The 25,955-nt window shown below is 67.2% G+C and overlaps 5 protein-coding genes across 6 annotated transcripts; all 5 read right to left on the bottom strand.

Moving 5' to 3' along the window:
- Positions 1-6: 6 nt before the first annotated feature.
- CHLRE_02g091600v5 (uncharacterized protein) lies at positions 7-1,058 on the bottom strand. The gene is made up of 2 exons (XM_043059438.1): positions 940-1,058; positions 7-205 (listed from the first exon to the last, which is right to left on the bottom strand). Exons 1-2 carry the CDS (start codon positions 1,010-1,012, stop codon positions 93-95), a joined length of 186 nt encoding a protein of 61 aa, XP_042927072.1. The 5' UTR covers positions 1,013-1,058; the 3' UTR covers positions 7-92.
- Positions 1,059-1,106: 48 nt separating this feature from the next.
- Positions 1,107-3,288, bottom strand: CHLRE_02g091567v5 (uncharacterized protein). 2 transcript variants are annotated; one of them, XM_043059436.1, is made up of 3 exons: positions 2,322-3,288; positions 1,331-2,090; positions 1,107-1,128 (listed from the first exon to the last, which is right to left on the bottom strand). In XM_043059436.1, exon 1 carries the CDS (start codon positions 3,165-3,167, stop codon positions 2,820-2,822), a length of 348 nt encoding a protein of 115 aa, XP_042927071.1. In that variant the 5' UTR covers positions 3,168-3,288; the 3' UTR covers positions 1,107-1,128; positions 1,331-2,090; positions 2,322-2,819. The 2 variants fall into 2 exon arrangements, with proteins under 2 accessions (XP_042927071.1, XP_042927070.1); XM_043059437.1 differs by having other exon boundaries at positions 1,331-1,868.
- Positions 3,289-3,586: 298 nt separating this feature from the next.
- On the bottom strand, positions 3,587-6,090 carry CHLRE_02g091550v5 (uncharacterized protein). The gene is made up of 6 exons (XM_001701733.2): positions 5,827-6,090; positions 5,460-5,612; positions 5,108-5,224; positions 4,776-4,892; positions 4,473-4,568; positions 3,587-4,129 (listed from the first exon to the last, which is right to left on the bottom strand). Exons 1-6 carry the CDS (start codon positions 5,980-5,982, stop codon positions 4,052-4,054), a joined length of 717 nt encoding a protein of 238 aa, XP_001701785.1. The 5' UTR covers positions 5,983-6,090; the 3' UTR covers positions 3,587-4,051.
- Positions 6,091-6,136: 46 nt separating this feature from the next.
- On the bottom strand, positions 6,137-23,598 carry CHLRE_02g091500v5 (uncharacterized protein). The gene is made up of 29 exons (XM_043059435.1): positions 23,183-23,598; positions 23,018-23,103; positions 22,698-22,860; positions 22,448-22,528; positions 22,263-22,337; positions 21,704-22,117; positions 20,693-21,621; positions 20,508-20,589; positions 19,934-20,361; positions 19,583-19,732; positions 19,312-19,498; positions 18,406-19,176; positions 17,765-18,269; positions 16,270-17,566; positions 15,981-16,118; positions 15,522-15,846; positions 15,261-15,394; positions 15,030-15,145; positions 14,364-14,890; positions 14,128-14,227; positions 13,826-14,000; positions 13,216-13,652; positions 11,457-13,034; positions 10,753-11,275; positions 8,230-10,571; positions 7,468-8,079; positions 7,161-7,313; positions 6,799-6,924; positions 6,137-6,608 (listed from the first exon to the last, which is right to left on the bottom strand). The coding sequence occupies exons 1-29, from the start codon at positions 23,371-23,373 to the stop codon at positions 6,435-6,437; spliced, it is 12,819 nt and encodes a 4,272-aa protein (XP_042927069.1). The 5' UTR covers positions 23,374-23,598; the 3' UTR covers positions 6,137-6,434.
- A 48-nt stretch (positions 23,599-23,646) lies between these two features.
- Positions 23,647-25,858, bottom strand: CHLRE_02g091450v5 (uncharacterized protein). Its single transcript, XM_043059434.1, has 4 exons — positions 25,636-25,858; positions 25,489-25,565; positions 24,631-25,365; positions 23,647-24,352 (listed from the first exon to the last, which is right to left on the bottom strand). The coding sequence occupies exons 1-4, from the start codon at positions 25,657-25,659 to the stop codon at positions 23,941-23,943; spliced, it is 1,248 nt and encodes a 415-aa protein (XP_042927068.1). The 5' UTR covers positions 25,660-25,858; the 3' UTR covers positions 23,647-23,940.
- Positions 25,859-25,955: the final 97 nt, after the last annotated feature.

The raw sequence follows: 25,955 nt of genomic DNA, 5'->3' as shown, positions 1-25,955 counted from the left end.
CAAAAACAGATCGAGCAAATGAGCACCAGTGTACGCACCGTGCCACTGGCAACAGTAGCGCTCACTAGCAACATGGCACTCCATGCATCTGGTCAGGGCGCGATGGCGCGGCGGCGCGCCACGACGCCCTTCGGGGCGGTGATGGTGCTGCTGCTGGCGGGCGGTGCCCTGCTCCTCGCGGGCGGCGCGACGGCATTGCGGCTTCCTGCGGGGCAAGCACAAGCGCCACACACAGGTAAGAATGAACAACGAAGGAAAACTGGACTGGAAGGGCGAGGTGTAAGAAAGTTTGACCCTTGGGTCCCGACTGCGGCGTGCAAGTCACACATGTTTTCAACTTGTACATCGCGGTTAAGGCTTAACGCTCTTCGTAATGCTCGCTGCCGGCCCCCAAACACCATTATCTCGCAGCGCGCCGGCAACTGCTGCAGCAGCAACCCGCCCCAGTTGCCGCCGGCCCCGTCGGCCTCCCTGCCGAGCCCGGCGGCGGCAGCGGCGCGGACAACACCACCGAGCCCGCTACTGCTGCTGGTGGCGGCGGCACCAATGCCACCAATGCTACAGCCGAGCTGCCGGAAGCCGCTACAGCCGGCAACGCCTCGTCCACCCCTGTCACCACACCCAGCCCCCCCGCTGCCACAACGCCTCCCGCCAACGCCACGGCCGCCACCCCTGCCGCAAACGAGACCACCCCAAGCGCTCCATCTCCCGTACCTCTGCCTTCCCCCAGCCCTGAAGCCCTGAACGTGACGGTGCCGGAAGGTGGCGGCGGCGGCGGCGGAGGCAATGTGACCTACCCCACCGTCGCCTCGCCCAGCCCGGCGCTTCTGGTGCTCCTGCCGCCCACTGCCACCAACGCAACCGGCAACGAGACAGCCACCATCACGGGAGCGCCAGAAGTCAACACGAACAACACGGCGGCGGTTCCGGAGGCCTCACCTTCGCCCTCGCCCTCGCCGGCGACGCCGCCGGCGGTGGTGCTGGTGCCGGGTACTGTCAAGGTCCCGTCCATCAACCGCACGGGCGTTCAGGCGCCGGAGGTGGTGCGCAACGGCACGGCCCTGGCTGAGGCCGCGCTGAACGGCACTGTGACGCCTGAGGTGCAGGTGCGTGGGACCTGCGTGGGACCTGCGTGCAAAGAGCGTGGAAGGAGGGCACAACTGAAGCACAGCGCGGCACAGCACAGCATGGGGACATGCACACCTGGCGTGCTGCCGCTCGCGTTGCTGGTACCGGTATACCGTATGTGACTGTGCGTGCGTCTGTATGCGATGCCGATTGCACCGCGTGTGTTGCCCTCCCTGGCTCCCGCCCCCAGGCTGTCACGAACCTGATTACCGCCAACGCCACCGCCAGCGCCGCCACCGGCATCATTACCGCCGTCGCCGAGGGAGACGTGCGCGGGGCGGCGGCGGCGCTGCTGTCGGCGGCCGCCGGCGGCAGGGCGGCATCTCAGGCCGTGGCGTCCACCACCGTCCAGGTGGCGACGCAGAACGTGGAGGTAGGGGGATTGCCAAGAGAGCACTGAGGACTGGGGTGCAACGGGTGCAGGATGTGTGGCGTGTGTCGTCGGCACGTCTGCCTGTCAAGCCAAACTGCGCACGAGCGCTTGCGAGCCTACACACAACTCGCCTCGCACGCCACTGCCCACGCCCTCACGCGCAGTCGCTCCCGCACCCCCATAATCCTGCAGGCCGCCTCTTCGGCGCTGGCTGAGTCTGCCAGCCTGGCCGCGGAACTGGGCGCGCTTGACGTGTTCGCGCAGGCCCAGTCTCAGGCCTTCGCAGTGGCCAGGAGCAGCGGCGCGCAAGCCACCCAGGTGCGGCGGCGGGGCAAGGCGTGCAGCAGCTTGGGCACGGAGAATTGTCCTGCACGGCCGAGGGTGGGATTTGGTGCTCCGGCCTTTCTCTAACAAGCTAACGCACTTACCGCACCCATAATGCCGTGGACAACAACTGCTCCCGGCGCCCGCATGCATGCATGTGCGACTGCTGCACGTGCAGGCCTACGCCACCTCAGTCGCCAACGCCATTACCCAGGGCGGCTCGAGTGCGGCCGAGGCGTACGGTGCAGCGTTTGCCCAGGTGCGGCTGTGCCAAGAAAACAAGGTGCAAGCCAAGAAAACACACCTCTGTCTCTAGTTGCTCCCTGGAACTGGTGAAAATATGCACAAACGCACGCACGCATAAGTACGCACATACACACACACACACACACACACACACACACACACACACACACACACACACACACACACACACACACACACACACACACACACACGCACATGCAGCACCCACACACGCTCTCCACCTGCTCACCTGCTCACCCAACAATCCTTCTGCGCTGCAGGCCGCGGCTGAGGGTGGCGCCACCGCTGACGGCCTTGTGTCCGCCACCGCGGTGGCCATCTGCAAGGGCGGCGCCTCCGCCTCCGCCTACGCCGAGGCCTACAGCATCGCCATCAGCAAGAACCCCGACGGCTGCACAGTGCTCACAGAGGCCTTTGCGCGCGCCTACGCTGAGTGCGGCCAGGTGCGTGTGTGCGCACCGGCATGACCAGCAGGGCGCGTAGGGTATGCATGCGTGTGCGTGTGCGTGTGCGGACCTGGTTGTGACAAAGCTGCATCGCGCGTTGCGTTGGTCTGTTGCGGCGGGCAGTGCTGCTCTTCCACGCGGACCCGGACAGGGATCCCGTGATGCCGCCAGCCATACCTTGCTCAATGGCTACCGCTCCACACGACCACATCGCTTGCTCTGATCCTCCGCATCACTCTATGCAATCCCTCTGTGGGATTGGAGTAAACTACCCACCCGGCTCACCACCCCACCCCACCCTGCACACCCACTTCGCAGAACGGCGCCCGCGCCGTGTCCGAGTCTGGCACCACCGTCAGCGTCCTGAACGACTGCGCCAAGCAAGGCACACCAGTGCTGGTGGCCGTGCCCGTCTCACCGCCCACCTCACCACCCACCTCACCTCCCGCCTCACCTCCCGCCTCGCCGCCTGCCTCGCCGCCAGCTGGTTCGCCTTCGCCTCCGCCCCCGCCGCTGGAGGTGACGCCCGTGTCGCCGCCAGCCTCGCCGCCATCCGGCGGCGGCGTGCCGCCCCCGCCTGCGCCGCCAGGCTTCTTCTTCCCCTTCCCCATCATCCCCTTCCCGCCCATCAATTTCGTTCCCGTCCCCGGCTTCCGGCCGCTCCCACCTTATGGAGTGCCGCCGCCGGCTGGCGGTGGTGGTCGCCGCCGCGTGCTGCGTCACGTGTATCGCCGGCACGTGTAAAGCGTGATGCTCTGAATTTGCATGCGCGACATACAAGTGGTTTACTGCTGATGTGCACACACACAACGGTTTTGCATGTGGTTGTATGTGCAGCCGCAGCCCATGTGCATGCGCGCATCACATGATTTGCATGCGGGGCGGAGGCCTCGCTGGCATATCTGATGAAGAATGCAAATGAAGCATGGCTACGTGGCTCATGTGTGGCTGACCGTGTGCGAAATGCGAGTACATAACGGACGGCGGTGTGCAGTATGACGTAAGGGCAGCCGTGTGAAAGGGTGGGCGCGGTCATACGCTTCTTATTTAGAGACATAGCAAAGTTGCTGTTGAATCTTTCGTCTTTTCCGCTTCTGTAAACTTTTCCTTTCCTAAAGCTAGCGCCTCGAGTGTAAGCTACAGCAACCTTGACCCGAGACGGGGACGATCACGTCGTATACCCAGCAACGTGTTACACCCCGCGCACCTGCACGCGCACCTGGCAGATGCCACACATCCATACACCCCAATGCCTTGCGCCGTCGCATCCCAGCCCTGCACCCTTACAAATCGCCCGCCCTCAACTGCTTCCCATGCCTACCTACCTAGAACACGTGCCATCACCGCCGCCAAAACCATGCGGTCGCGGTCGCCGTGCCCCACACAGCATCGAGACGACCGCAGCACTGGCTGCACCTCTCGTGCGGCTGCCTCACGCCTCCGGCCTCCGTCACGCCTCCTCTCTGCCGCTTCCCAGCCCATGCACACGCACTTATTTGAAGCCGCCTCAAGACTATTCGAAAACGGCGTCAAAGCCCAGCAGCCGGGGGATGGCGAACTGCGCGACCGACTTTATCACCTCAAACTCGCCCTGCAGTGCAAGCGTGCAATGCAGGGGGTGGGAGCGTGAGTTGGGAGGTAAACATGGGGGTTGTAGCACCGAACGGAAGCCAGCGTCGCCAACACATTGGCGAGTGGCGGGCAGGCGGCAAACGATGCAGGCAGCAGCGGATGGATCCAGTTGCACCCCGTGGTGTGCTTCCCGGCACGGCACACAAACACAACTCCACACATGTTGCCGCACAAACACACACACACACACGCACGCACACACACACACACACACACACACACACACACACACACACACACACACACACACACACACACACACACACACACACACACACACATGCACGCACGCACGCACGCACCTTGGTGACGGGCACGCTGAAGTTCTCGGGCCCGGCGGTGAGGTTGAAGCTGATGTTGCCGTCTGGGAGCTGCTTCAGACTCAGCTTCTTAATGGGCTGCGTGGCATCCGACACGAGCGTGGAGGAATACGGTGAGAAGGAGTCCCGGCGTCCTATCCTGAGCCACATCCCGACACCGATGCATCCTCACAACCACCCCACGCGCAATCCATAGAGTGCCCCACTCCCCCTCCCGCTCCCCCTCCCCCCTCCCTCACATACGTTTCATCAGTTCCCCCGGCCCCCTCACGCGCTGCCGCTGACCTCGCCGGTCTTGCCTAGCTTGGCTGGGTCGTGCCACAGCACCAGCCCCTTGTCCGAGGCCACCGCATCCCCCGCCAGGATGTTTCCAAGCTCCACCGGGCTCAGAGCGAACGTCACCTGCGGCGCAGCCGGGACAGCAGCTCAGGCCCCTTCATGCGTGAAGGCAGTTTTGTCACACGCAGATACGGTATTAGGCTTAGGGGCAGGAGTGGGGGCGGCATGCACGTGTGTCTCCTCATTAAGATCCCAGGCCCTAGATAACTAGCACCACTGAACAAGCTACAGTACATACAATGTCACTGCGCCCCCGAAACGGAAATGCTTTCCCTCACCTTGTTGCCCCAGTTGTAGGTGCGGTTGACGTTGCCTGCGGGGCCGCTGCCAGCGCCCGGTGCGGCCGCGTTGGCAGTGGCAAACTCAAGCAGCATGGTGCCGTCACGTTCCAGGACCTGGGGTGAAAGGGACGGAGAGAGGTTGAGGCAGACAGCCGATCGCGCGCGTGTGCTGTTCTGGCGGCGGGGTGAGGAGGGCTAGGTGCTGTTGCACGTCACACCAGGGCGCCTCGCCTCGCTACCCTGCGATTTCCCCATGACACTCCTGCTGCTGCGCGGTGCCAGGCCTCGCAATGCCCACACGCTGCCAGGGCACCAGCCGCCTTGTTGCGGACTGCAGGAAACTGCTGACCTTGCCGGCTTGCGCCTTGGCGAACGTGGGCGGCAGCAGCCGCAGGCACATGGCCGCGCGGGTCTTGTACACGTAATAGTTGGTGTATACACGGTCGCTGGAGCTGGTGGCGGCGCGGTCATTGGGAGCAGCGAAGTTGGGAGGGACGGGCGCCTGCAGTGGGCGTGGAAAGGGACATGACGTGACGGCCCCCGGCACGCTAGCCTGCCAAAGGCGACCTGCCCATCACCTCCCAATGTTTAGTGGCGTTGAGAATATGTAAACTCCATCGCCGAGAGAACCCCAGACGCAGTGCCCAACCGGCAGGCTTCATCCCGCCAAAACTCCAGGCAAAACCGCAACTGCGAAGCAAATCAGTTTGACTCACCGCAGAGCCGTTGCTGTACTGCGCGACGTGCGACGGCGCCCGCGGAGCGGCGCTCGCGACACGGGGCACAGCATGGAGCTGCGACGAGGCCGAGCTCGCGGCCGAGGCGCGGAGCGAGGCAGGGAGAGCGGAATGAGCGAGACGTGACAGCAGCATTTTAAAGGATGATGTGTTAAGGCTTCAAGTTGCTGCAGAGTTGCCAGCAGAGTTGCGACAGGTGTCGGTTCCTTTCGCTGTGTTTCACTATGACCACTAAGTGTTATGTACTTTTACAGTGTCTTGCCGTAAACCTAGCTTTTCGAGCGAGCCAGAAAACCATGCGCGATTTCAGGTCACCTCCCCCATGCCGCCACCCGCGGCCCCGCGTCTCCCCGCCTTCCGTGCTTCCGCAGGTGCACCTTCTTCTCCGTGTCTCGCAGCAGTGCTTGTGACCATGGTTGTCACGTGCATACTCGGTGTCCCGCCCCCATGAATCTGTAATGTCAACGTCCTCATGCTTGCTTCGCCGTCAACACCCAACGCCAACCTGTCCTTTATATACCCTGTCCCATCACACCCTAACCGCGATGGGACAGGGTAAATGCAGCCCTCATGCCATCGCCCACTGCCTAGCCGCCGCTACTGGCAGCAGCAGCGCCACCATCCACCTCTCCCCCTGTGCCGGCTGCCGCCTTGTCCTCCGGACCAAGTGCCGTGTCCACCGCACTGCCCAGACGACGCGCCTCGTGCAGCAGCGAGTTGAGGCGCGACACACGCCGCAGCTCCGCCTCCTCCTCCAGGACCTGGCATCACACGGGAGGCATCACACCGGAACGGCCGTTAGCTAGCACACTAAGAGACGGAACAAAATTCCATGTGTTACACCTCTGGCGTGCTTACAAGCGGCAAGCCGCGAGCGCTTCAGCGGCGCAAAGCATTCGCATTAGGCCGGCTGGCCTCCCACACGCACATGTACCCAAACCAGGGCCACACCTGCATCATCTTCCGCGTCTCGCCCGCCTGGTCCGAGATGTTGTTGGCAAGGGCGTCCACCTCAGTCAGCATGTCGAAGATGCCTGCCAGCTCAGCAGCCTGTCGCTCACGCCGGTTGGCGACAGCCTGCAGCAAGGTACGTATCGGCAACCCGGTGTTGTGTGGGGAATGGGGATGCACTTTGTGTGTGTGCGTGTGTGTGTGTGTGTGTGTGTGTGTGTGTGTGTGTGTGTTGGGGGGGGGCAACGAGACAGGGAGGCATTCTATGTTCCGCGTCGTGCGGCAGGGTTCCAGTCACTACAGGACGTATCCCGCTCAGCCATGCACTGACAGCCGCTGGGCTTGCATTTCCATGCCCGCACCTGCTGCGCCGAGGCGATGGCCACTTTGCGTGTGGCCTCGGCCTTGGCGGTTGCGGCGCTGAGCTGCTTCATCTCCGCCATCCACTGGTCCAGCATGACGCTGCGGGCCATGTCGCGGTGCGCCCGCTTGGTCAGCTCCTGCTCCGTGTAGGCCTGCGCGTGGGGCGTTGTGGCGGAAGTTAAATTGGCACCTCCATGTCAATGACCCCAATGTGGCGGAAGATACATCGGCACCTCCATGTCAATGACCCCAATGTGGCCCAATGTACCCCTCAAGGATGCCGTATGGTACGCGGTGCCGCCGCACCTGGGCGTCTGGACCACCGGGCTGCGCCCCGGGCGGCCGCCGCCGCGACTGCCGCTCCTCCTCCGCAGCCGCCGCCGCACCCGGGTCCCCATGCACCGGGCACCCAGGGAAGTCGCAGCCGCCGCACACATTGCTGTCCCCCAGCACGTCGGCGTCGCCCGGCCACACGCCCTCCGCATCCTCCTCCCAGCCGCCCTCCTCTCCGCCACCACCACCACGGCCGCGGCCCTCGCCCAGCTTCTGCAGCTGCCGCGTCTCCCACTGCCCGTCGTCGAAGCGCCGCGCCACCATGGTCGCCAGGGAGCGCACTGCCGCGGTGGCGGGGCTGGCGTTGGCAGGGTGGCTGGCGCGTGCCATGTACGGTACACGTGCGTCACCCTCCTGGGGACTGTAGCCGCCGCGGGTGCCGTCTGCGAAGGAAACGGTTGGCGGCCCCACACCCACGCTGGCGCGGCCGGGAAGGCTGCCTGTGTAGTGATAGCTGCCTTCGTGGCCGGAGCCATGCTCGCGGCCGGGGCTGGGCCGGGCGGTGCGCTCACGCCTGCCGGCGGACCGCATGGCGGTGCGAACGTTGGTGCGGAAGGTGGCCTGGTGCTCCCACAGCGGCGCGGCCTGTTGCATGTGATTGAGAGCGCGTTGGCAAGCATCCTTGAAGGAACACAGCGTTCTTCCAGTGCAGGCTTTTGCTTTGACCCATGATCCATTGTCACCTGCCCAAGCCCGCCCCGCACTGCTCCCCCCGACCGCACTGCTCACGCTCACCCGCTGCTGCTCCACCGTCGGTACCTCCCACGCCCGCCGCTTCTTGCGCGGGTCCGCCTCGCCGTGCATGACGCGCTGCAGCGGACTGCGCGGGTGCGGCTGCCGTGCCACACCCGGCCCCGCCAGCCCGCCGGCATACTGCGACTGCGGAAACATGGTGCCATGCGTGTCCTCGTCAAGGGCTAGCGGGCTGCCGCGGCCGCCCGCCACCGCGCCGCTGGTGCCACCGCCGCCGCCGTAGCGCCGCTGGATGCCGCTGGCGCCGCCGGCGAAGGTAGGCGCGCCCGCTGCAGCCCAGCCATGGAGCGTTGCTGGGTTGGTGACCCCGGCGGCGCCGTAGCCCACAGTCCCGGGCCCCGGCGCCGGCCGGTAGTCCTGCCCACCCGGCGGCGGCCAGGGGTGCTGCGGCGGCGGCATGTGCAGCGGCTGCGGCTGGTGGCCGTCGGCTGCGAAGGCGTCCATCCCGGCGGCGTAGCGAGCCCGCCGCTCCTCGACGGCGGCGGCGCGCTGCTGCTTGCGGGTGGCGATGGCTGCCATGGAGTGCTGCATCGCGTAGCCCGGTTCCAGAACCAGCGCCTCCGCCGCCGTCAGGTCCCGCCCCGGGTCCGGCTGCTGACCGCCCGTCAGGTACGCCGGCGGCCGCCCCGCTGCTGCCGGCCCCTGCCCGGGACCGGGCGAGTGGTACTGGCCCTGCATCACCACCGGCATGTCGTACAGCGTCACGGTGTGAGCGGCCGCCAGGCCCGCACCACCACCCCCTGCACCAGGCTGTAGCACCGGCGCCGGGGGCTGCAGCTGTGCCGGCGGCTGCGGCGGCGGGGGCGGGCGGCCCATGAGCGCCGACATGACGGTCTCCTTCCAGTTGTTGAGGCCGCCCAGGATGTCGGCAGTCAGCTTGTCGGTGGCGGGGTCGGGCGTGAACTGGGTGGGGCCGGGCGGCGCGTCTGCAGCCAGCGCGATGTCGCGGACCTGCAGGAAGTTGGGCCCGGCGCCGCGCGGCACCCCTGCGTTGGGCAGCGTGGCGGGCAGCCGCATGGGAGGCGGCTGCGGCGGCGGCACAGGCTCGGCGGAGGGCGGCGCGCTGAGGGTGGCCTCGAAGCCGCCAAGCGAGCCTGAGCGGCCCGAGGCAGCGGAGCCGGGGCCGCGCCCGGTGCGGCTACTGCCACCCGCCGCACTGGTCCCCACCGCCTTGTCCACCTTGCCCCCGCCGACACGGTTGCCGGCGGCTGCAGCGCCATCGGCGCCGTCGCCGCTGCCGCCTGGCTCGCGGTGTGCGGTGATGACGCCGCCGCTCTGCTGGAAGGCCTCCATGATGAGCTGCGTCAGCTCCACTGCCAGCTGCGTCTTGGTGTCCTGTGGCTGCAGCATGCCGCCGGTCGCAGTGGCTGCAGCGGCGGTGGATGTGGCGGTGGCGGCGGCGCCACTGCCCTGGCTGCCGCTGCCGCTTCCTCGCTCGTCACCCTGCTGACGACCTGCAGCCGTGGCTGCCAGCGCCGCCTCGCCCGAGCCCGAGCCAGCCCTGTCTGACGCCGCGTGGCTGGAGGCCTCGGCCGACGGCACGCGACCGCTCTCACCAGCGGCGGCTTCCTCCACCACCTCAAGCTCCCCACGCTCGCTGCCCACCGCCGTCGGCTCCTCCTCCACCGACATGGGCCCGGACGCAGCAGAGGAGCGGTGCCGCCTGCTTCCGCCACCCCTTGCCCCTGCCCCTCCATCACTGCCCACCGCCAGGCCAGCCAGACGCTCCTCCGTTAGGCGCTGCATGCTCCCGATGGACGGCTCCGGTCCGCCCAGGCTAGCAGCGCCCCACGCCCGCGCGATGGAGCTACCGCGTGATATCACCCGTGCAATCGGGGGCTGCCGACTCGACTGCGACACGCCCGAGGCCTCCGGGCGAAGCGCGAAGCCGGCGCCGCCCTGGCTGCGTGCTGCCAGGCTCGCTTGCGAGGCGCCGCTGTACAACCTGCCGCCGGGCGCTGACGGCCCGTCAGGGGAGGAGTCAGCCGAATCGCCGGACTTGTGCTCTGGCGGTGAGTAGGCTGAGATGCTGGGCGGGAGGTCAGTGAAATGTACGTGGCTGTGGACTCGGTCCGGCGGCGGGCCGCCTCCGGTGCTGCGCGGGCCGCCTCCGGCGCCAGGGCCGCCAGACTGCTGCGGTAGCCACGCAGCAGTGCTGGTTGGCGACACGCGCACGGCGGGCGGGTAGGCGCGCGGGTGGCTGGGGTGGTAAGGCGAGTGGCGGACGTACCCGGCGCGGTCGGCAGTGGGCTCCCAGTCCGCGGGCATGCCGGGAGGCGGCATGACGGGCTGGGCTACCGGCACGCCACCCCACGCCGCCGGACCTGCAGCAGGCCAATCGTATATGCACAGAGCAGGTCAGATGGCGTCATTATACGCATGCTCCCTTACTAGTGCATGAAACAATCAGTGCTGATCCGTCACGGGAGTTGGGTGCTGAACACTGCGGATTGCAGCAGGTATGCACGGGAGGCCGGCCACGGCCCCAAGGCCCGGCAAACGCACCTGGCGCAGGATAATACGCGGGCAAGCCGGGCACGGTGACGGGACCGCTGCCAGGGTTGAGCACCAGCTGTGTGCAATAGATGTTGATGGACTGAGAGCCCGGCGGCCCTGAGGGACCCGGCCCAGCACCGGCGCCGCCCTCCAGCCCGGTCGCGTGCGAGGAGGGCGCGACGCTGCCGCTGGCGCTGGTGCCGCCGTCACTGCCCTTGGCACTGCCGCCGGCAGCACTGCCAGGCCCCCGCGCGAACTGCCAAGAGTCCTGCCGCGCGACGGCACCAGCAGCACTGCCTGTCCCAGCAGCGCCAGCGTCAGCCTGCTGCTGCTGCTGCTGCTGCTCGCCGGGCGCTACCACTGTGAGCGTCGGCTCGGCGGGCAGGTCTTGTTGCTGGCTGCCTGCGGGCTGGCTGTTGCCGGCCCCCAGGGCCAGCTGCGATTGCGGCAGCCCCGCCGCTGTCACTGCGGAGCGCAGGTTGTCGGCGGCGACGATGAACTTGGCTCGCAATGCGGCGTGTTGGTCCAGGATCTGCGGGAGATAACCCTTTGGCAAAGTGAGGTAGCGGCGGGGACGTCAGCTTGTGCTCCCCAAGGTCTAGCCCGGCTGTGCCGGCCTGCTCCACCAATCCTGCTTAACGAGAATCAGGCAAGGCGGCTTACGCTGCCAACGTTGTGAGTACCGTATCCTGTCCTGACGCCCGCGCCCTCACCTCCTGCGTGCGGCGCTCCGTGTCGGCCCCGTGCAGCACGTCCACCATCTTGGCGTTGGGCGAGTTGCTCTCGCGCTGGTCCACAGCGCCCGGCGACGTGGGAGCAAACACACGGGCCAGCCGGCCCGCGGGCGGGCTCAGCAGCTCGTCGCTGTCCGCCTGCGCGCCCTCCTCGCCTGCGGCACCCTGGGCCTCCCTGCCCTCCATGCCGTCAGCTTTGACGCTTCCTGCCCTGCTGCCGGCCTTGCTCCCCGCTTTGCTGCCAACGCGCTTTAGCGGCTCCTCCATCTGCCGCAGCAGCTTCTCCGCAAGGCCCATTCCGAAGTCGTCACCCGGCTCCGGCCTAGCAGCAGCGGCCTCCGACTCGCCGGCTGCCGCGGCGGCTGATCCAGATGCAGGTGCGGCGCCGCCGGCGCCGATGGGCGGCAGTGAGGCGGAGGAGCAGGTGCGGCCGGGCCCCAGTGGTGGAAGGCCTGCGCCCTTGGCGCCTGCAGCCTTACCTGCTGCGGCCTCAACCGCAGAGCTGTGCTTGCCAGCCGCGTCCGCTGCCGCGCCAGGTGCCATGCCGCCCTTCTCGTGATGTGAGTCATCAGCGTCTGGAGCAACTGCTTTCTTCCCCTTCTTGTGCTTCTTCTTCTTCTCCTTCTCCTTCCGCCGCCGCCGCCGGCTGTGTCGTCGCCCGTCGCTACTGCTTGACGACGAGCTACTGGCCGTCTCCGAATCAGACCGACTGCTTGTGCTGCTGTGGTCGGTGGACGATCCGGATTCGGAGTTGCTCGCGCTGTCAGCCGCGTCTCGGCCCTTCCGCCGCCGGTGATGCTTCTTGCCACTCTTGTCTTTCCAATTGCTCCTTCCTTTCCGCCCACCGCTGACCCCACCGCTGCGGCCGCCGCGCCGCGGCAGCACCCCCTTCTCCTCCTCCGCGCGCCCCAGCCCGCCCTCCTCGTCCTCCTCCTCTTCTACCGGCAGCCCGCGCCGCCGGCGCCGCTCGCGCTCGCGTAGCGACGCCGCCGACGGCTCCGGCTCAAGGTCTGACTTGAGGTGCTGAGTCTGGTAGCCACCGTACACCACCACCTCACCTGGGGAGCGACGCCCGGGCACCCGCCCTGTCTCGTGTACCGCCACGCCCACCGACAGTACCTGCCCGTCCGCGGAGCGGCTCAGAAGCCACCTTCCCGGTGAACCCGGCGAGCCGCGGCCTTCATGCCCATCATGACGGGAGGCCCCTGCCGGGGCGTAGGCCGCGGCAGAGCGGCGGCCGCCAGCGCCTGCAGCGCCGGCCGGGCCCCCGGTGCCGAAGCCGCCACCGTACCCGGCGCCCGCGCCGAAGCCGGCGCCGGGGCCAGCGGGCAGGTTCACTACGGTGGGGCCACTGGCGACACCTGTGGTGCGCAGCATGTGCTGCGCATCGCCCAGGGGCCCGGGCCCCAGCATTTGTGGCGGCTCCAGCACCAGGGCTGGGTCCATGTCGCGGAGCTGTGCGACGCTGATGTTGGGCTGTGACAGCGCGCGCTGCTGCCGCAAGCGCCCGGCCGCCACTGTCTGGGCCACCGTCTCCTGCAGCGACTCGGGCGTGGTCTGCGGGGTAGAGGAAGGAATGGGAACTGGGTGCGGGCGCTCACCTTGTTTTACTGCTATAACTTGCAACCCGTAGAATTGTGGCATGGCAACGAGGACAGAGCGCTTTTTTTTACATGATTTGCATCTCTGTCTCTCTCTGCAACCACAAACGCGCCCAGCTTACAGTAGTGTCACTCACCTCCGTCAGGTCCGGCCACAGGGTGGGGTCGTCCACCGGCGGCACGCCCACCGCCTGGCCCAGACCCGACAGCGCCGACAGAGCAGAAAGCTGCTGCAGCGCCGCCAGCCCGGCCAGCGCTGCCGGGTCCGTCGGCGCCACCACGATCTGGGGCGGCGGCGGCGCCGACGGCGGCGGCGGGTACGGCAGGTACGGCGGGTAGCCGCCATCGCCGTAGCTGGCTTGTTGACGAGGGGACGCAGCGGGGCGGGCGGGGCTTGTGCTGCTGTTGACACGGATCTCAATGGCAGGGCTGGCGGGGCCAGACTGGGTTGCGGCGTCTCGCGGCGAGTGGCCAGGGGGCGTCGGGGAGGCGGAGGCGACGCCGCCGTGTGGTGACCCGCCTGGGGTGCCGAAGCCGGGCGGCTGCTCGAACAGACCCACCCGGTGCCCAATGCCTGTGATCAGGGCATGACGCAGTGAGGCTGCATGTGTACACACGTGCTCACGCTGCTTGCTCCTCAAGCATGGATTCTCGCTGGCTGCACTTATTCTGGCCCACACAACACTCAAGCGCACGCCTGCATGCCATTCCATCGCACCCCGCCACACAGTCGTCCACTCCCCGCACCTGTGGCCGGCCTACGCTGCTCCGGCCGCCGCAGCATGCCCAGCAGGTGCTCTGTGCGTCCAGCGGTACCGGCCGGCACCACTCCGGGGATCTCCGCCTCAGGCCGGTCCAGCACCCGCAGCTTGCGACTGGGCAGCTGCTCAGGCGCTCGCTCGCCGGGCCTCGCCTCCGCCTCCTGCAATGCCAATGCACGCAAGGAATTAGGTGCGCTGCGATTCAGTCTTCATGTGCCTCAGGCCCGGCGGGGGGCTAGAATGGCAAGGTTGTGAGCATTCAACCGATCGTTGGCGGTGTACACGCACCCGTGCGGGGGGGTTGACGACCCGCATGAGCCGGACGTTGTTGAAGCGCGGCTCCTCTGAGGCGCCGACACCCCCGCCGAGGGCGAAGTTCACGTGTCGCCTGCCGCATCACACAAGCAGTAGCAACACACAGCAACACGTCGGTGACTTGTGCATGAAGCGACAACGCCGTGCACACGACCAGCCAGGCACATCCCCGTGCGCATACCAGGTTTCACAGTCAGAGATGGGCCCACCTGGTCTGCTGGTAGGCGGCGGGCGGCTGCGGCACGCGCAGCAGTCGTGGGGGGCTGCGGCCGCCGGCAGGCATGGGCGGCGGCGCCAGCGGGCGCACCATAGTTGCGGCCGTGTCCACCCGGATGAATGGCGCGGCACCATCAGGCGCCCAGCCCGCAGCCTCTGGCGGCGCCAGGCCTGGTGCCGGGCTTTGGGCACGTGCCGCCTCAGGCCTAGGCTGGGGCGACGACCGGTCCTGGCGGTGGCGAGAGCGCCGGGAGGACTGGCTGTGAGAGGCCTGCCGCTCCGGCCCTGTGGAGGCCTCACCCGGTGCAGACGTGCGAGAGCGCTGGGATGGATGGCGCGAGGCAACTGGTGGTGCGGCGCCCTCCTCGTCGCTTACCGCCCCCACCACTCCGTCCTCCTCGTCGTCGTCTTCTGTAGCCCTTTGAACAGCGTCCGGAGCTGCCGCTGCTGACCCTGTTGCCTCCTGGCCAGCCTCATCTTCGCCGTCCCTGCCGCTTTGCGCAGGCGTGCCCTCAGCTTCCTACAGGCAACGCAGACGAACACGCGAAGATAGCCATCATGGCCACCACAGCAGGAGGACGCATGCCTAGGCGCATGGCGTAGTATGCGGCAACCTCACGGTGAGCGGCAACCACAGGGTAAGCGGTTTAGGCACGCACCTGCCCATGGCGCTCCGTGAGCGTCCACTGCTGTCGCCGAGTGAAGGTGGGCTCCGGCCCTGGCGGCTCCAGCTGGCGCAGCAGCTGCTTAGGCTTCATCAGCTTTACGTGTGGACCTGTGGTGTAGTAAATACATTATGAGCAAGAGTCAAATGCTAACTTCACAAAGTTCGGATGCGCGTACTGGGTTCAGCCTTCCCACGGTGCCCCAGGTTTACCCGGACTCCGTACCTGTCGTGACCTCCCGCCGCAGCGGCCGAACGGTGACGCCTGACACGCCGCTGGTGGGCAGCCCCAGCCCCATACCCGAGGGGTCCAGAATCTCACGCCGCCGCAGCTCTAGCGCCAGCGCGGGCGGCATGTCCCTGCGGCAGCCATGACTTGATTCATGTTTATGCTACATAGGATCGAACATGCAGTACGTATACGGACAAGCATGACAGGTGCTTATACCTGATAGCCCCTCAGCAGTGAAGAACCGCTGGAGCGCACCTGAGCGAGTTGGCGGTCTCCGAGGACGCAATGCTGCTGTCGTCGTCCTCACCCCTGCCCCCGCCCATGCCTGCAAGGCCGGGCGGCAGCCCACCGCCAGCTGCAGCGGTGCCGCGGCGCCAGCTGGCAGTAGCAGCGCCGCCGCCGCCCGCGCCTGCAAAAGGCTGCGTGCCCGCTCGAGGCTGTAGCACTCCGCCGGTCCTCATGCCGTTACCCGGCATGGGTGGCAGCGGAAGCAGTGAGGCGCCGTACTCGGCGGTTGCGTAGGGGTAGTCGGGCGCGAGGAGTGCGGGCTGGTCGGGCCGGCGCAGGGCAGTGTAGGCGGCTGTTGGCGCGGGCGCGGGCGCGGGCAGGGGAACGGCAGTCAGGGTGTAGTTGATGTTGTGGAAGCAAGGTGGTGGGTGCTAGCTAAGTGCGTGCTTGCGGATGTGTGCGTATGGGTATGGGTCGAGCACGCACCTTCCTCGGGCGGTTGTGTCCCCAAGGGGCGGTGCGGCCGGAAGGCGGAGGGCGGCATCCGGGCAGGCGACTCGCTGCGGACCGGCCCCGGCACTGCCGAACCCGGCCGGGACATGGTGCGGAAGTCCTGTAGTGTGCCTGCGGTGCATCCCCACACACACCCAGGCAACACCGAATCAGCACTCAGCACTGCCTCATGGACCGATACAGGGCGAGCAGTGTATCACGCTGACGAAGCCTTTTGAAGGGTGTGCATATGCCATGTTTAATGCCGTCCTGCCCCACCCACCTGCCGCGGAGCTCATGACTCCATCCGTGCCGAAGCCGCCCCGCCAGCTGCCAGTGCCGAAGCCCGGCTCCCCAGGGCCACCACTGGCCAGCCCTAGGTGCAGCAGCCCAGGGCGCGGCAGCCGCGGCGGCGGCCGCAGCGCCGCCGTCGTCAACAACACCTCCTCACCCGCCGCCTCGACCCAGGCTGTCCGGCCGCCTGGGCCGGCGCCGGAGCGCGACAGCGGCAGCACGCCTGTCTCCGCAGCCGCCAGCCAATCCGCCGCCTCGGCGCCCACCACCGCCCTGAAGCCATCGGGAGCCTGCAGCAGCATGCCACCCACGCCTGGCTCCTGCAGGCCCAGCAGCCGAGGCGAGCGCAGCACACCCACCGGCACCTCCTGGCTGCCGCGCAGCCCGCCGGTGAAGCTGCCGGCACCGCCACCATTCAACGCGCCGTCCCATGGAGCCTGCGCCTGCGCTCGGGCATGGGTGGCCGCCAGCAGCTGCGACTGCTGCAAGATCTGGGTCTGCGCGTTCAGGAACGCCGCCTGAGCGCCGCTGAGCAGCCGGCCGCTGCGGCCTGTGGCGGCAATAGTGCCTCCACCTCCACCGCTGCCGCCGAAGCCACCTCCCACTGTGGCGGCCGTTCCGGGACGGCGGCTGGTGCCGCCCGTGGCGCCGAGCGCCAACGAACCAAGCAACATCTGGTCGCTGGTGTACGTGTTGCCAAGTGGCACCCGGGGATCCAGTGCTGCAAACGTCGGGTCAAGCTGCATGGTGGAGGGAAACACCCAGCCGTCAATGGAGGTGTGCAGGGCAGTGGGCGGCGGCAGCTGGTGTCCGGCGTAGGGCAGTCCCGGGTGTGGCGGCGGTGGACGCGGCAGGTGCCCAGGCGGCGACACGGCCCGGTTATTGCCGCCCGGCCGCAGCGATGATACGATGGTGGGCAGTCGGTCGTATCCCAGGACCACGCCCTGCCCATCCACGCCCCACGCCGCGCCGCCGGCGTGCCCGGCCAATGCAAGGCCGCCCGGCCCCCGTAGCGCTGACTGCGACGGCTTGAGCGGCGAGATGACGACCCTGCCCTGGACCTGAGCAGCCAGGGGAGCGAGGTACACGACCGGAGGGCCGCGGCCGGGGCTGGGGCTGCCGGCAGCGACGTCGGCGACCATGCCGCGGCCGAGTGGGGAGATGCTGCGGCCGCGCGGCACGAAGGCCGGCGCGCGCAGCTTAGGCGGGGACCAGGAGGCGGCGCGGCCGCCGCCCTGACCGGCGCTCTTGCTGCGGGCGTGCCGGCCCAGGCCGCCCTTGCCGGTCTGCAGGTGCACGGCAGCGGCAGGTGGACAGGGCACGGCAGCGTAAGCAGCCTGTCGAGCTTGCACACACTCCGGCGCCTGTCTGCACCCATCTGCTGAGTCACAACGGACTCGTACCCAACCCTTCGACTCCAAGCCATCCCTCACAAAGTCACACCACATCACACCTTCCTGCAGCCCTGCTAGCCCCAGCCACACCTTGGCTGCGTCCTGCGCCTCCAAGTCCGCTCCCAGGCCCTGCAGTATGCGCGCCGCCTTCATGAAGGGACTGTGCATGTCCACCATCCCGTCCGGCACGCCCAAACCCGCCAGGTCACCCCGGCTGCCGCCGCCACGCCGCATGCCGGTCCCCTTCCCACCCTTGCTGGGCCGCTCCTTTAGCACGGACCCGTCCGCGGTGGCCTCGCCACCGGCGTCTTTCCGCTCGAGCCCCTGCACGGCACTGGCTGTCGCAGCCGTGGCGGCGGCGGCGTCGGGGGAGCGGTAGCGGGAGAGCGCGGCGTCGGGGCCGACGCTAGTTTGGGAGGTTGTGCGGGCGTCTGCGCCAGCGGCCTGCATGTTTGGGAAGGCCGGCCGCGGCAGTAACGAGGTGCTGATATTTAAGGGGTTGGTGCCGGGCACAGCCGGGCCCGCTGCAGCACCGGCGCCAGGCGCAGCAGCGGGCTGTGCCTCCGCTGCGCCGCCCTTGCTTGGAGACGCAAACCTGCATCGTGCAATACGCAAAATAAGCAGGCAGGTTAGAAAGGTGCATTCATCAACAACTGGCATTATGATACTAACATAAAAATTGTTGGTTCCACTGATTATGGTACCGTTCACCGAACTGGTGCATTACGCACCTCTTGATGGCGCCGAACATCTTGCCCAGCTTGCCCCAGCTTCCCTTCTTCGCGCCCTCGCCCTCTGCAGGCTTGGCGCCCGCCGCGGCAGCGGCTGCAGCGGCAGCTGCCTCCGCCGCCGCCCGCTCAGCCGTGATCACGCCGAGCCGCGGGTCGCTTGGGATCATCAGCGGCGCCGGCCTGAGCCGGTGCAGACCCGAGCTCCTCCGCGACGGGTCCCGGCTGGGCACGACCATGCCACCATCCGGTCTGGGGCCAGCCAGCGCGTACACGTCAGGTGCAGCTGCTATCGCTGCTGCTGCTGCTGCTACTGAAGCTGCTGCGCCGGTCGCACCGAGGTCCAAGGCGCCACCGGTCGCACCCACCCGGTCACCTGCCATCACCACAGCTGAGGTTGACCGGGTGACGGAGCCGGGGGTGGAGGGGTAACTGGGCATGGAGCCGCCGCCGAAGCCGGTAGCGCTGCCCTGCACAGGCGAGATCATGGGCCCGGGGCCCAGCAGGGGCCCGGGCGGCGTGCCCGGCACCGAGCTCGCACCCCCGGGGGGCGCATACGCCGGTGTGCCTGGGGCGGCTGCGGCGGGCGCCATGGACCGCTCCGGGGAGGAGGCAACGCTGCCGGCCGCCTTACTCTTGCGGCCGCTGAACAGCCAGGCAAACAGGCTGCCGCGCTGCCGTGCAGAGCCGCTCTTGGCCATGCCCGCCTCCGACGCGGCGTCCACGCCAGCCTCGGAGCCTGACGCGGCGCCGCCCACTGACATCTTGCGAGCCCTGCACATTGCGACGTCGCACGCCCCCACACACTCAGCGAAATACACAGCCGTGTTGTGTTAGCTTGGAGGCGGGTAGGAGCGCATAGAACGTAGCGCATAACCACCTGTGCGCATCGTGCGTCACGTGTCGCACCTGCGTGCCGCGGCGAACGACATGCGGACCTTGGGCTCGCCCTCGTCATGCCGCCGCGCCGACCTGCTGCGGTGCTGCCTGCTACCATCGCCCGCAGCCTGCATCTCCGCCCGCCGCGCCGCCGCACGCGAGCGCGGCGCCGACTCGGAGCGCCGGGGGCGTGAGGCGGAGCGTGGAGGCCGGCGCTCTACACAGGAGCATGGAGTACGAGCAGGTAAGGCAACGCACTTTACCAGGGGTTCGTCCAGGACAATGTCCACCGTGTGCTCACCTGGCGAGCCCTGGCGGCGCATGCTGCCTGGAACCCGGGGCGGCGAGCCTGTTCGTGCGGGCGGCGGCTGGGGCACTGCCGGCAGCGAGGTCCGGTCCACGACAAAGGTGGGCGACTGGGCCATGGAGGGGCTGGGCAGCGAGCTGGTGCCTGTGGTGCCCCACATGGACACAACGTGTCACACGCAAAGCCTCAGGGGTGCCCCTCATGGCATTAATGTCTATCACGACGAGGCATGCAGTTCCCTTCATGCCAGACATTGACATGTTCCGCTGCCCGCAGTCCTACTTCAGGCGCATCCGTAACCGCACGTCAGCAGCCCAGCCATCGCATGCCGCCGTGCTTGCTCACCCCCAAAAGACGCATACGGTACGATGGTGTTGGTGCTGGAGAGGCCACCGCCCGTGAGCGAGACGCGCGGCACGAACGGCAGCGGCCGCCGGCTCGTGGACGTCTCGAGCTGCAGCTCCGGTGGCCGCATGGCGTCCAGCTGGCTGCCACTGGGGCCCGAGGGGCCTAGCAACGGCGCCAATGGCGGCCGCCCGCCCGGCGGCACGCCCGGTGCGGGCACACGCAGCGTGGGCGTTTGCAAATCGTAAGGGTCAGCCATGCCGCTTGCACGGAAGGCCAGGGACTGGTCCCGTTCGTAGCCGTACGGGGGCGGCTGCCCCGCCGGCCCCGCGCCGCCGCCGCTCAGATCGCCGCCGCCGTAGCCGCCGCCGGCGCCACGTGGGGAGCCAATCATCACGGCGCCGCTGCTTTGGCCGGCCAGCGACGGCCTGAGTACGAGAGAGCAAAAGGTGTTGCCACCTTACTACGCATGGTATTGTATCCTGGCCGAAGAGGCTAGAGCGCGCACGAGAAGTAACAAGCAGATTGCTAAGCGATTGAGGAAAGGCAGGAAGGGGCTGTAGGCACCACTCACCGGCCAGAGCGTGAAGTGCGGCTGCGCCGCCCGAAGAGGCCGCCGCCGCCGCCGCGCGAGGAGCGGGAGCGCCGCATGCCGCCTGTGCGAAAGCAGCAATGCACTAAACTCAATTGCAACCCAAACCCTGGTTACAGTGTGGTCGGCGAACCACGTGGTTGCATGGTATCAAGCCCAGAGCTCACCGCTCTCCTCCAGGTCCGTTTCAGAAGTGCGCCTCGGCGATCGAGACCGCCGCTGCCCAAATGAGAACGCAGAAGCCATGCTCTGCCCCGGATCGCGGCTGCGGCTTCGGCTCTGGCTCCTTCGCTCCGCGCTGCGGTTGCGCCTCTCGGTGCGGCTGCGCCTGAGTTCCCCGGTGCCCTCGCCCTCCGAGCCCTCCGCCCCACCCCTGCTGCGGCTGCGACTGCGCGTGAGTGCCCGCAGGAAGCCGCCGCCACCGCTGCTGCGCTCCCGGCTTCGCCGCGTGGATCCGAGGCCCACCTGCGTGGCATCCGTGCTCCTGCGGCCGCGGCTGCGGCTGCGCGTGAGGCCACGTAAGAACCCCGCAACGCCTCCGCCTCCGTCTACAGCGCCCCCGTCTTCGCTCTGCTCTTGCGTCCTCCGCCTTGCCGCTGACCGCCGCTCTGAGCGCCTGGGTCGCTCGGGGGAGGCGACCGACTCAGCGGTGCTCCTGCGGCCGGTCAGGGCGCGTAGGAAGGCCCCGCCGCTGCTGGACGGCTCCCGTCGCCCCCGGCCCCGCCCCGTCGAAGAAGCGAGATCCGCTTCGCCGGTGCCGTCTACACCTGCGGACCGGCGCGCGCGGCTGCGACTGCCGATGAGGGCGCTGAAGAAGCCACCGCCACTGCTGTCACCGCGCCGACGCCGCGACTCTGACCGGCGTGTAGGCTGCGCGCCGGCACCTTCCTCGCCAGCCCTGCCCCGGCTGCGGCTGCGGCTCGGGCCACGGAAAAATGCGGCAAAGCCACCGCCCCCACCCTCGCCGCCGCCTCCGCGGCTTCGCCGGGACCACTGCCGCCCCTGGTCCGAGCCTCCACCGCTACTCCGGCTGCGGCGCATGCTTGGGGCCACAAATGAGAAACTCCTGCCGACGCTGGTGCGCTCCTCCCCGCCCCTGTACAAATCGGGCCGTTGTGCAGGTATGTTGCCTTTGTCTACGTCCCTATCGCAGGCATGCTTGCAGGCATCAGACTCACCCAGGAACACCGTCATCTTGGGCCGCCGCGGCGCCAAACAAGCCGCCTCGCCTTGCTGACCCCTGCCGCGACATCGACCGCTGCGGCCGCCGCCCCCTGCTGCCGCGACCACCCCCGCCGTCGCTGCCACTCTCACCGCCGGACCTGCTCCGCCGGGCCCCCAGTCGGTGCCGCTCACGCGGCCGCCGCCCAGTGTCGCTGCCACTGCCGCCGTCATTTGGGTACTGTCCCGACGAGTAAATGGCCACCGGACCGGATGGGCTAGGCCGACCGGAGCTAGGCCGACCGGAGCTAATGCTTCCCTGGCTGCGCATCCCGTCGGCTGGCGGCGAGTTTGAGCGCCTGATGAAGCTGCCGCGCTGGCCACTGCTGCTGGTGCGCCGCACGATGGTGGTGTCTGCACTGGTGGAGCGCCTGCGCCAAGTTCCCACGGTCATCCAGCATTCAGGGCCGCCCGGGCACACGCCCCACTATGAATGTATTGCTATTCCACCAGCACAGCCAGCAAACATACACTGCAAGGCGGCTGTCAGAGCGAAGGCCGTGTAGCGATTCGCACCTGTGTCGGCCGGCGAGCGCGCGCATGATGTTGCTCATGGGGCTTCCATCAGAAGGGGGCGAGCCACCGCTGGAGCTGCAACATAGGGGTTGGGGGGTTCGTGGGTTGGGGTCAGGGTCGGAAAACATGACGGGAACCTAGTTTAGGTCGTTTAATAAAGGATGCAGCGCCGAGTCACCGCTCACTTGTTTGTCGACCGCCTGGACAGCGGTGGCGAGCTGGAGCGAGGCCCTGAGCCCGCGCTGCTAGGCCGCATGGTCCCGGACCTGGACGGCCGGGCAATCAATTCGCAGTGTAAGAATGCCGGCATGACATGATTGTGTGCTGCATTGTAATGTGTCGCGTATGGGGCGCCAAGCGCATATCCTGCCTGTCTCACCATTACAGCCCCAAAACCGCGTGCCGCGCACGCCTATGAACACGGCGCGGGCCCACCTTGGGATGCCGGACGGGTGCTGGGCGCCGCCCGTGGCGCGCAGTCGCTGGATGTGGTCCCGCAGTGTGTCCTGATCTGAGTTATTGAAACGCGTGCTGGCACTGAACTTGACATGCAGAGACGCCATGTTCTCATCCTGCATAGGAGGCGCCGAGCCAGCAGCTGCAAGCAGCAAGCAGCAAACCGCAGTGGCGCGGCCCATGCAGACACGTTTAGTTGGTAGCGGGTCAAGGCGGCCGCATATACTGAGGGCCAGGGACTAACAAAGGAACTTCGATGCAGTGGTGCCTGTAGGTGCTCGGAACGCCTCCGTGCACACCTGGCGTCGCCTGTGTGTTGCTGGCAGTGCTCCGAACCACTTCGTGTGTCCCCGTGGAGCTGACGTCGTCCGCAGGTCCGATCTCTCTGTACAGGTAGAACGTGTGTGGTGACGATCCCCAAACCAGGACAGGCGGAGGCGCGCTGGACTGGGCCCTGCACCTACCCTGTGCCGACGGTTGCAAAGCGCCCGATGGGGAGCTTGCTGACCAGGCTTTCGCTCAAGCTTGTTATCTGTGTTTGTCCAGAAGGTGCTGGCGCTGGCGCATTTGGCGCAGGAGCATCAGCAGCGGTGATGCCCGAGTCTGCTTGTTTGGGCCGAGGCCGCACCACGAGTGGCTCTGGTTCTGATGACATTGTTTGAAATGAAGGCGTCCCCCACTGGAGACGCACGTCGCCTCAGCGCGTTGGCGCAAAACTAGTCCATTCTTCTCTTTGACTTCTCACAGCGCGAAGGCCCTGTGGATTCTATACATAACAAAATGAATTGAGCCACACATATCGTTGAGCGATGCACGTAACAACATTTGGCTTCAATAGAAGTTTGGCCAAACGACAGCTCGGGAGAAGTTCTCCCTTTGATAGTCCCTTGGTCGTCAAGCAATACTCAGAACTGTGTGTGTTAAACACATTTAGACTAGCGGACTGAAGTTTCGGTCCAGGGTGAGCGACGCGCCGCGACCGCCGGTCGCTGGGTCGCAGCACCAATTGCTACCAGGTAATCATTTGGACTCAGGACTTACATTGAGCCTCGCTCCATGGCCGAGTCCATTGAATCAATCAAAATCACCAGTTGCACTTGTTGTCTCAACCATGCGCGCTGCCCATCCAAGCTCTTGCTCAGCGCGCCGTTCCATACCGCTACCGCCGCATTCGCAACCGGGCTTTGCAGGCTGATGCCGCTTCGGCCAACCCTTGACCACCTCAAACATAGTCCCGCGTCACCACCGACGCCAGCGGCTCCATGCTGCGTGCGACGCGCTTGCGCAGGTACGCCGCGCCGCCCGCCGCCGGCCCCACCACGTCCCCGGGCTCCAGCAGCCCCTTGCGCGGCATCACCGGCTGCTTGCCGTTCACGTATATCTTGTCGTTCCGGATCGCCGTCGCGGCCCCCACCACGTCCTCCGCCAGCCCCATGCGGGTGACGGTCATGGGGAGCGTGGCCTCCATGGCGCACACCATCTTCCACATGCGGTCGGAGCCGCGCGCCAGCAGCGAGTGCTCGTACAGCTTCTGCACGAACCCGCGGCGCTGGAAGCCAAGCAGCAGCCGCAGCTTGCGCACGTTCTGCAGCTTAGTGGCAAACAGCGACCCCACGCGCCGCAGCCGCAGATACCTGCCGGGCAGCAGGTCCGGAGGGTTGTAAGTAGGGTGGGGTTGCAGCTGCAATTGGTACTACTGGCTAAGGGCTACACTTGACAGGGCTACGGGAAGGCACGCGCAGGCACGCGCGTCCACAAATGACTTCCGCCCAACACCCACGATTACGCACACCCGCACACCCCGTGGCGCGAGTGCGCACGCACGCACGCACGCACGCATGTGCATAGTTCTGTGCGCGTGGCGTGCACGAACCGGGTCTCTAAGTCCCGTCACACACACGCACACACGCACCTGGGGTTCTCGCCCAGCGCGTCAAGGTGCAGGTTGGATTCGTGCAGCAGGCTGCGGGCCTGCCAATACGGCACACGCCGGTACGACGCCCCGCCCGCCGCCGGCACCAGCGCATCGCCCGCGCCGGCGCCGCCCGCCTCCTCCGCCGCCGCACCAGTGGAGGCCGCGGTGGCCGGCTCGTAGGCGCCCATGCGGAACTTGTCGCGGAGCGACAGCGATCGGCCCATGTCGACAACGAAAAGGCGGCTGTTGCGTTTGAACATGGCCTGCTCGTACTCCGTGAGCTGTAGCGTGGGCCAGATCTGCTCGTGTGTGTGCCGCAGCCGGTCGTTACGGCAGGAGTACAGCTTGGTGGTGCTGGTGCGTGGCCGCTTGGGGCCGGAGGGCGCCGCGGGCGCGGCGGCGGCGCCGCCCTTGGCGGCCTTCGCGTAGTGGCGCAGGCCCGCGGCGGATGCGGGCAGCGGCGCGAAGGGGCTGGAGGTGGAGGAATGCGAGCCGCATGCCCCGCAGGAAGAAGACGACGAGGCAGTTGCTGCTAGGCCTGTCCGCGACGGCGCCAACGCCAGCAGCCACAGGCAGGACAGTGGTGCTCCCGCCCGAAGCTGCGACGCAGGCCCGGCGCCGGCCGCGGCGCTGACGCCGCTGCTAGCAAGGGACGCGAAGGCTGCGCCTCGAGGACAAAGCCCATGGATGGCGTCCTGACTGATGAGGCCGCTAAGCGCAGAGGTTGAGACACTGCAGGGCGTTGCACGGGCACGCAGGTGCGAGGCACATAGGCTGGCTGCCACACCGCACGGAGGGCCGGTCATGTACAAAGCGGTTCCGCGCCAAGCAGCACGCCCCATATGCCCCACTTACCCAGCCTCAGCCTTTATACAGCCGCTGGCTCCTGTTTGCGCGGTGCTGCCAGTGATGGCCCCGGCACACCGAGTTGCCTGCACAGCCCAGCAGGCAGCTCAGTGATACGTCATGCATGCATTCTGGCAGATGACAGTTTCATCGCACCAGTGATCGAAGCGTCCGCTGCATCTCCACTCGCGGACGTCCTAAATCAGCGACACCAGTGCCCGAACTCGCACGCCAAGGATTGCCGCAGGCTGTTGTGTGATATTTGATTACGTGTCAAGACAGCGCAATTGTAAGATCGTAAAAAGAACCAAGCAAAAGAAACTGACAACCTGGAACAGGGCGTGTCAAGAGCAGCTCGTAGACAACGCATGCAGTTTACCTAGTTGAATTCTGTGTTATGCCTTTGACAGGGGCTTCAACCGAGGCAGCGGATTGCATTGAAAGTTTTGGAGCCAGTCATCAAGTGCTGTACGCTG

Source organism: Chlamydomonas reinhardtii, chromosome 2, assembly GCF_000002595.2.
Source record: "Chlamydomonas reinhardtii strain CC-503 cw92 mt+ chromosome 2, whole genome shotgun sequence".
NCBI classification, from domain to species: domain Eukaryota; kingdom Viridiplantae; phylum Chlorophyta; class Chlorophyceae; order Chlamydomonadales; family Chlamydomonadaceae; genus Chlamydomonas; species Chlamydomonas reinhardtii.
This window is presented reverse-complemented; position numbering and strand designations above follow the sequence as displayed.

Coding starts and splice junctions, on each gene's coding strand:
- CHLRE_02g091600v5 (XM_043059438.1), bottom strand. CDS start 1,012: ATGGACGGGACCTTGACAGTACCCGGCACCAGCACCACCGCCGGCGGC. Junction 206..939: donor CGGCGAGGGCGAGGGCGAAG/GTGAGGCCTCCG, acceptor CTTGCCCCGCAG/GAAGCCGCAATGCCGTCGCG.
- CHLRE_02g091567v5 (XM_043059436.1), bottom strand. CDS start 3,167: ATGGGCGGGAAGGGGATGATGGGGAAGGGGAAGAAGAAGCCTGGCGGC.
- CHLRE_02g091550v5 (XM_001701733.2), bottom strand. CDS start 5,982: ATGCTGCTGTCACGTCTCGCTCATTCCGCTCTCCCTGCCTCGCTCCGC. Junction 5,613..5,826: donor AGTACAGCAACGGCTCTGCG/GTGAGTCAAACT, acceptor CGCCCACTGCAG/GCGCCCGTCCCTCCCAACTT. Junction 4,130..4,472: donor TCAGCGTGCCCGTCACCAAG/GTGCGTGCGTGC, acceptor CTTGCACTGCAG/GGCGAGTTTGAGGTGATAAA.
- CHLRE_02g091500v5 (XM_043059435.1), bottom strand. CDS start 23,373: ATGTCATCAGAACCAGAGCCACTCGTGGTGCGGCCTCGGCCCAAACAA. Junction 19,733..19,933: donor ACCGTATGCGTCTTTTGGGG/GTGAGCAAGCAC, acceptor GGGGCACCACAG/GCACCAGCTCGCTGCCCAGC. Junction 15,146..15,260: donor GCGGCGGGAGGTCACGACAG/GTACGGAGTCCG, acceptor ACTACACCACAG/GTCCACACGTAAAGCTGATG.
- CHLRE_02g091450v5 (XM_043059434.1), bottom strand. CDS start 25,659: ATGCAGCGGACGCTTCGATCACTG. Junction 25,366..25,488: donor TGTATAAAGGCTGAGGCTGG/GTAAGTGGGGCA, acceptor AACGCCCTGCAG/TGTCTCAACCTCTGCGCTTA. Junction 24,353..24,630: donor GCGCTGGGCGAGAACCCCAG/GTGCGTGTGTGC, acceptor GCTGCCCGGCAG/GTATCTGCGGCTGCGGCGCG.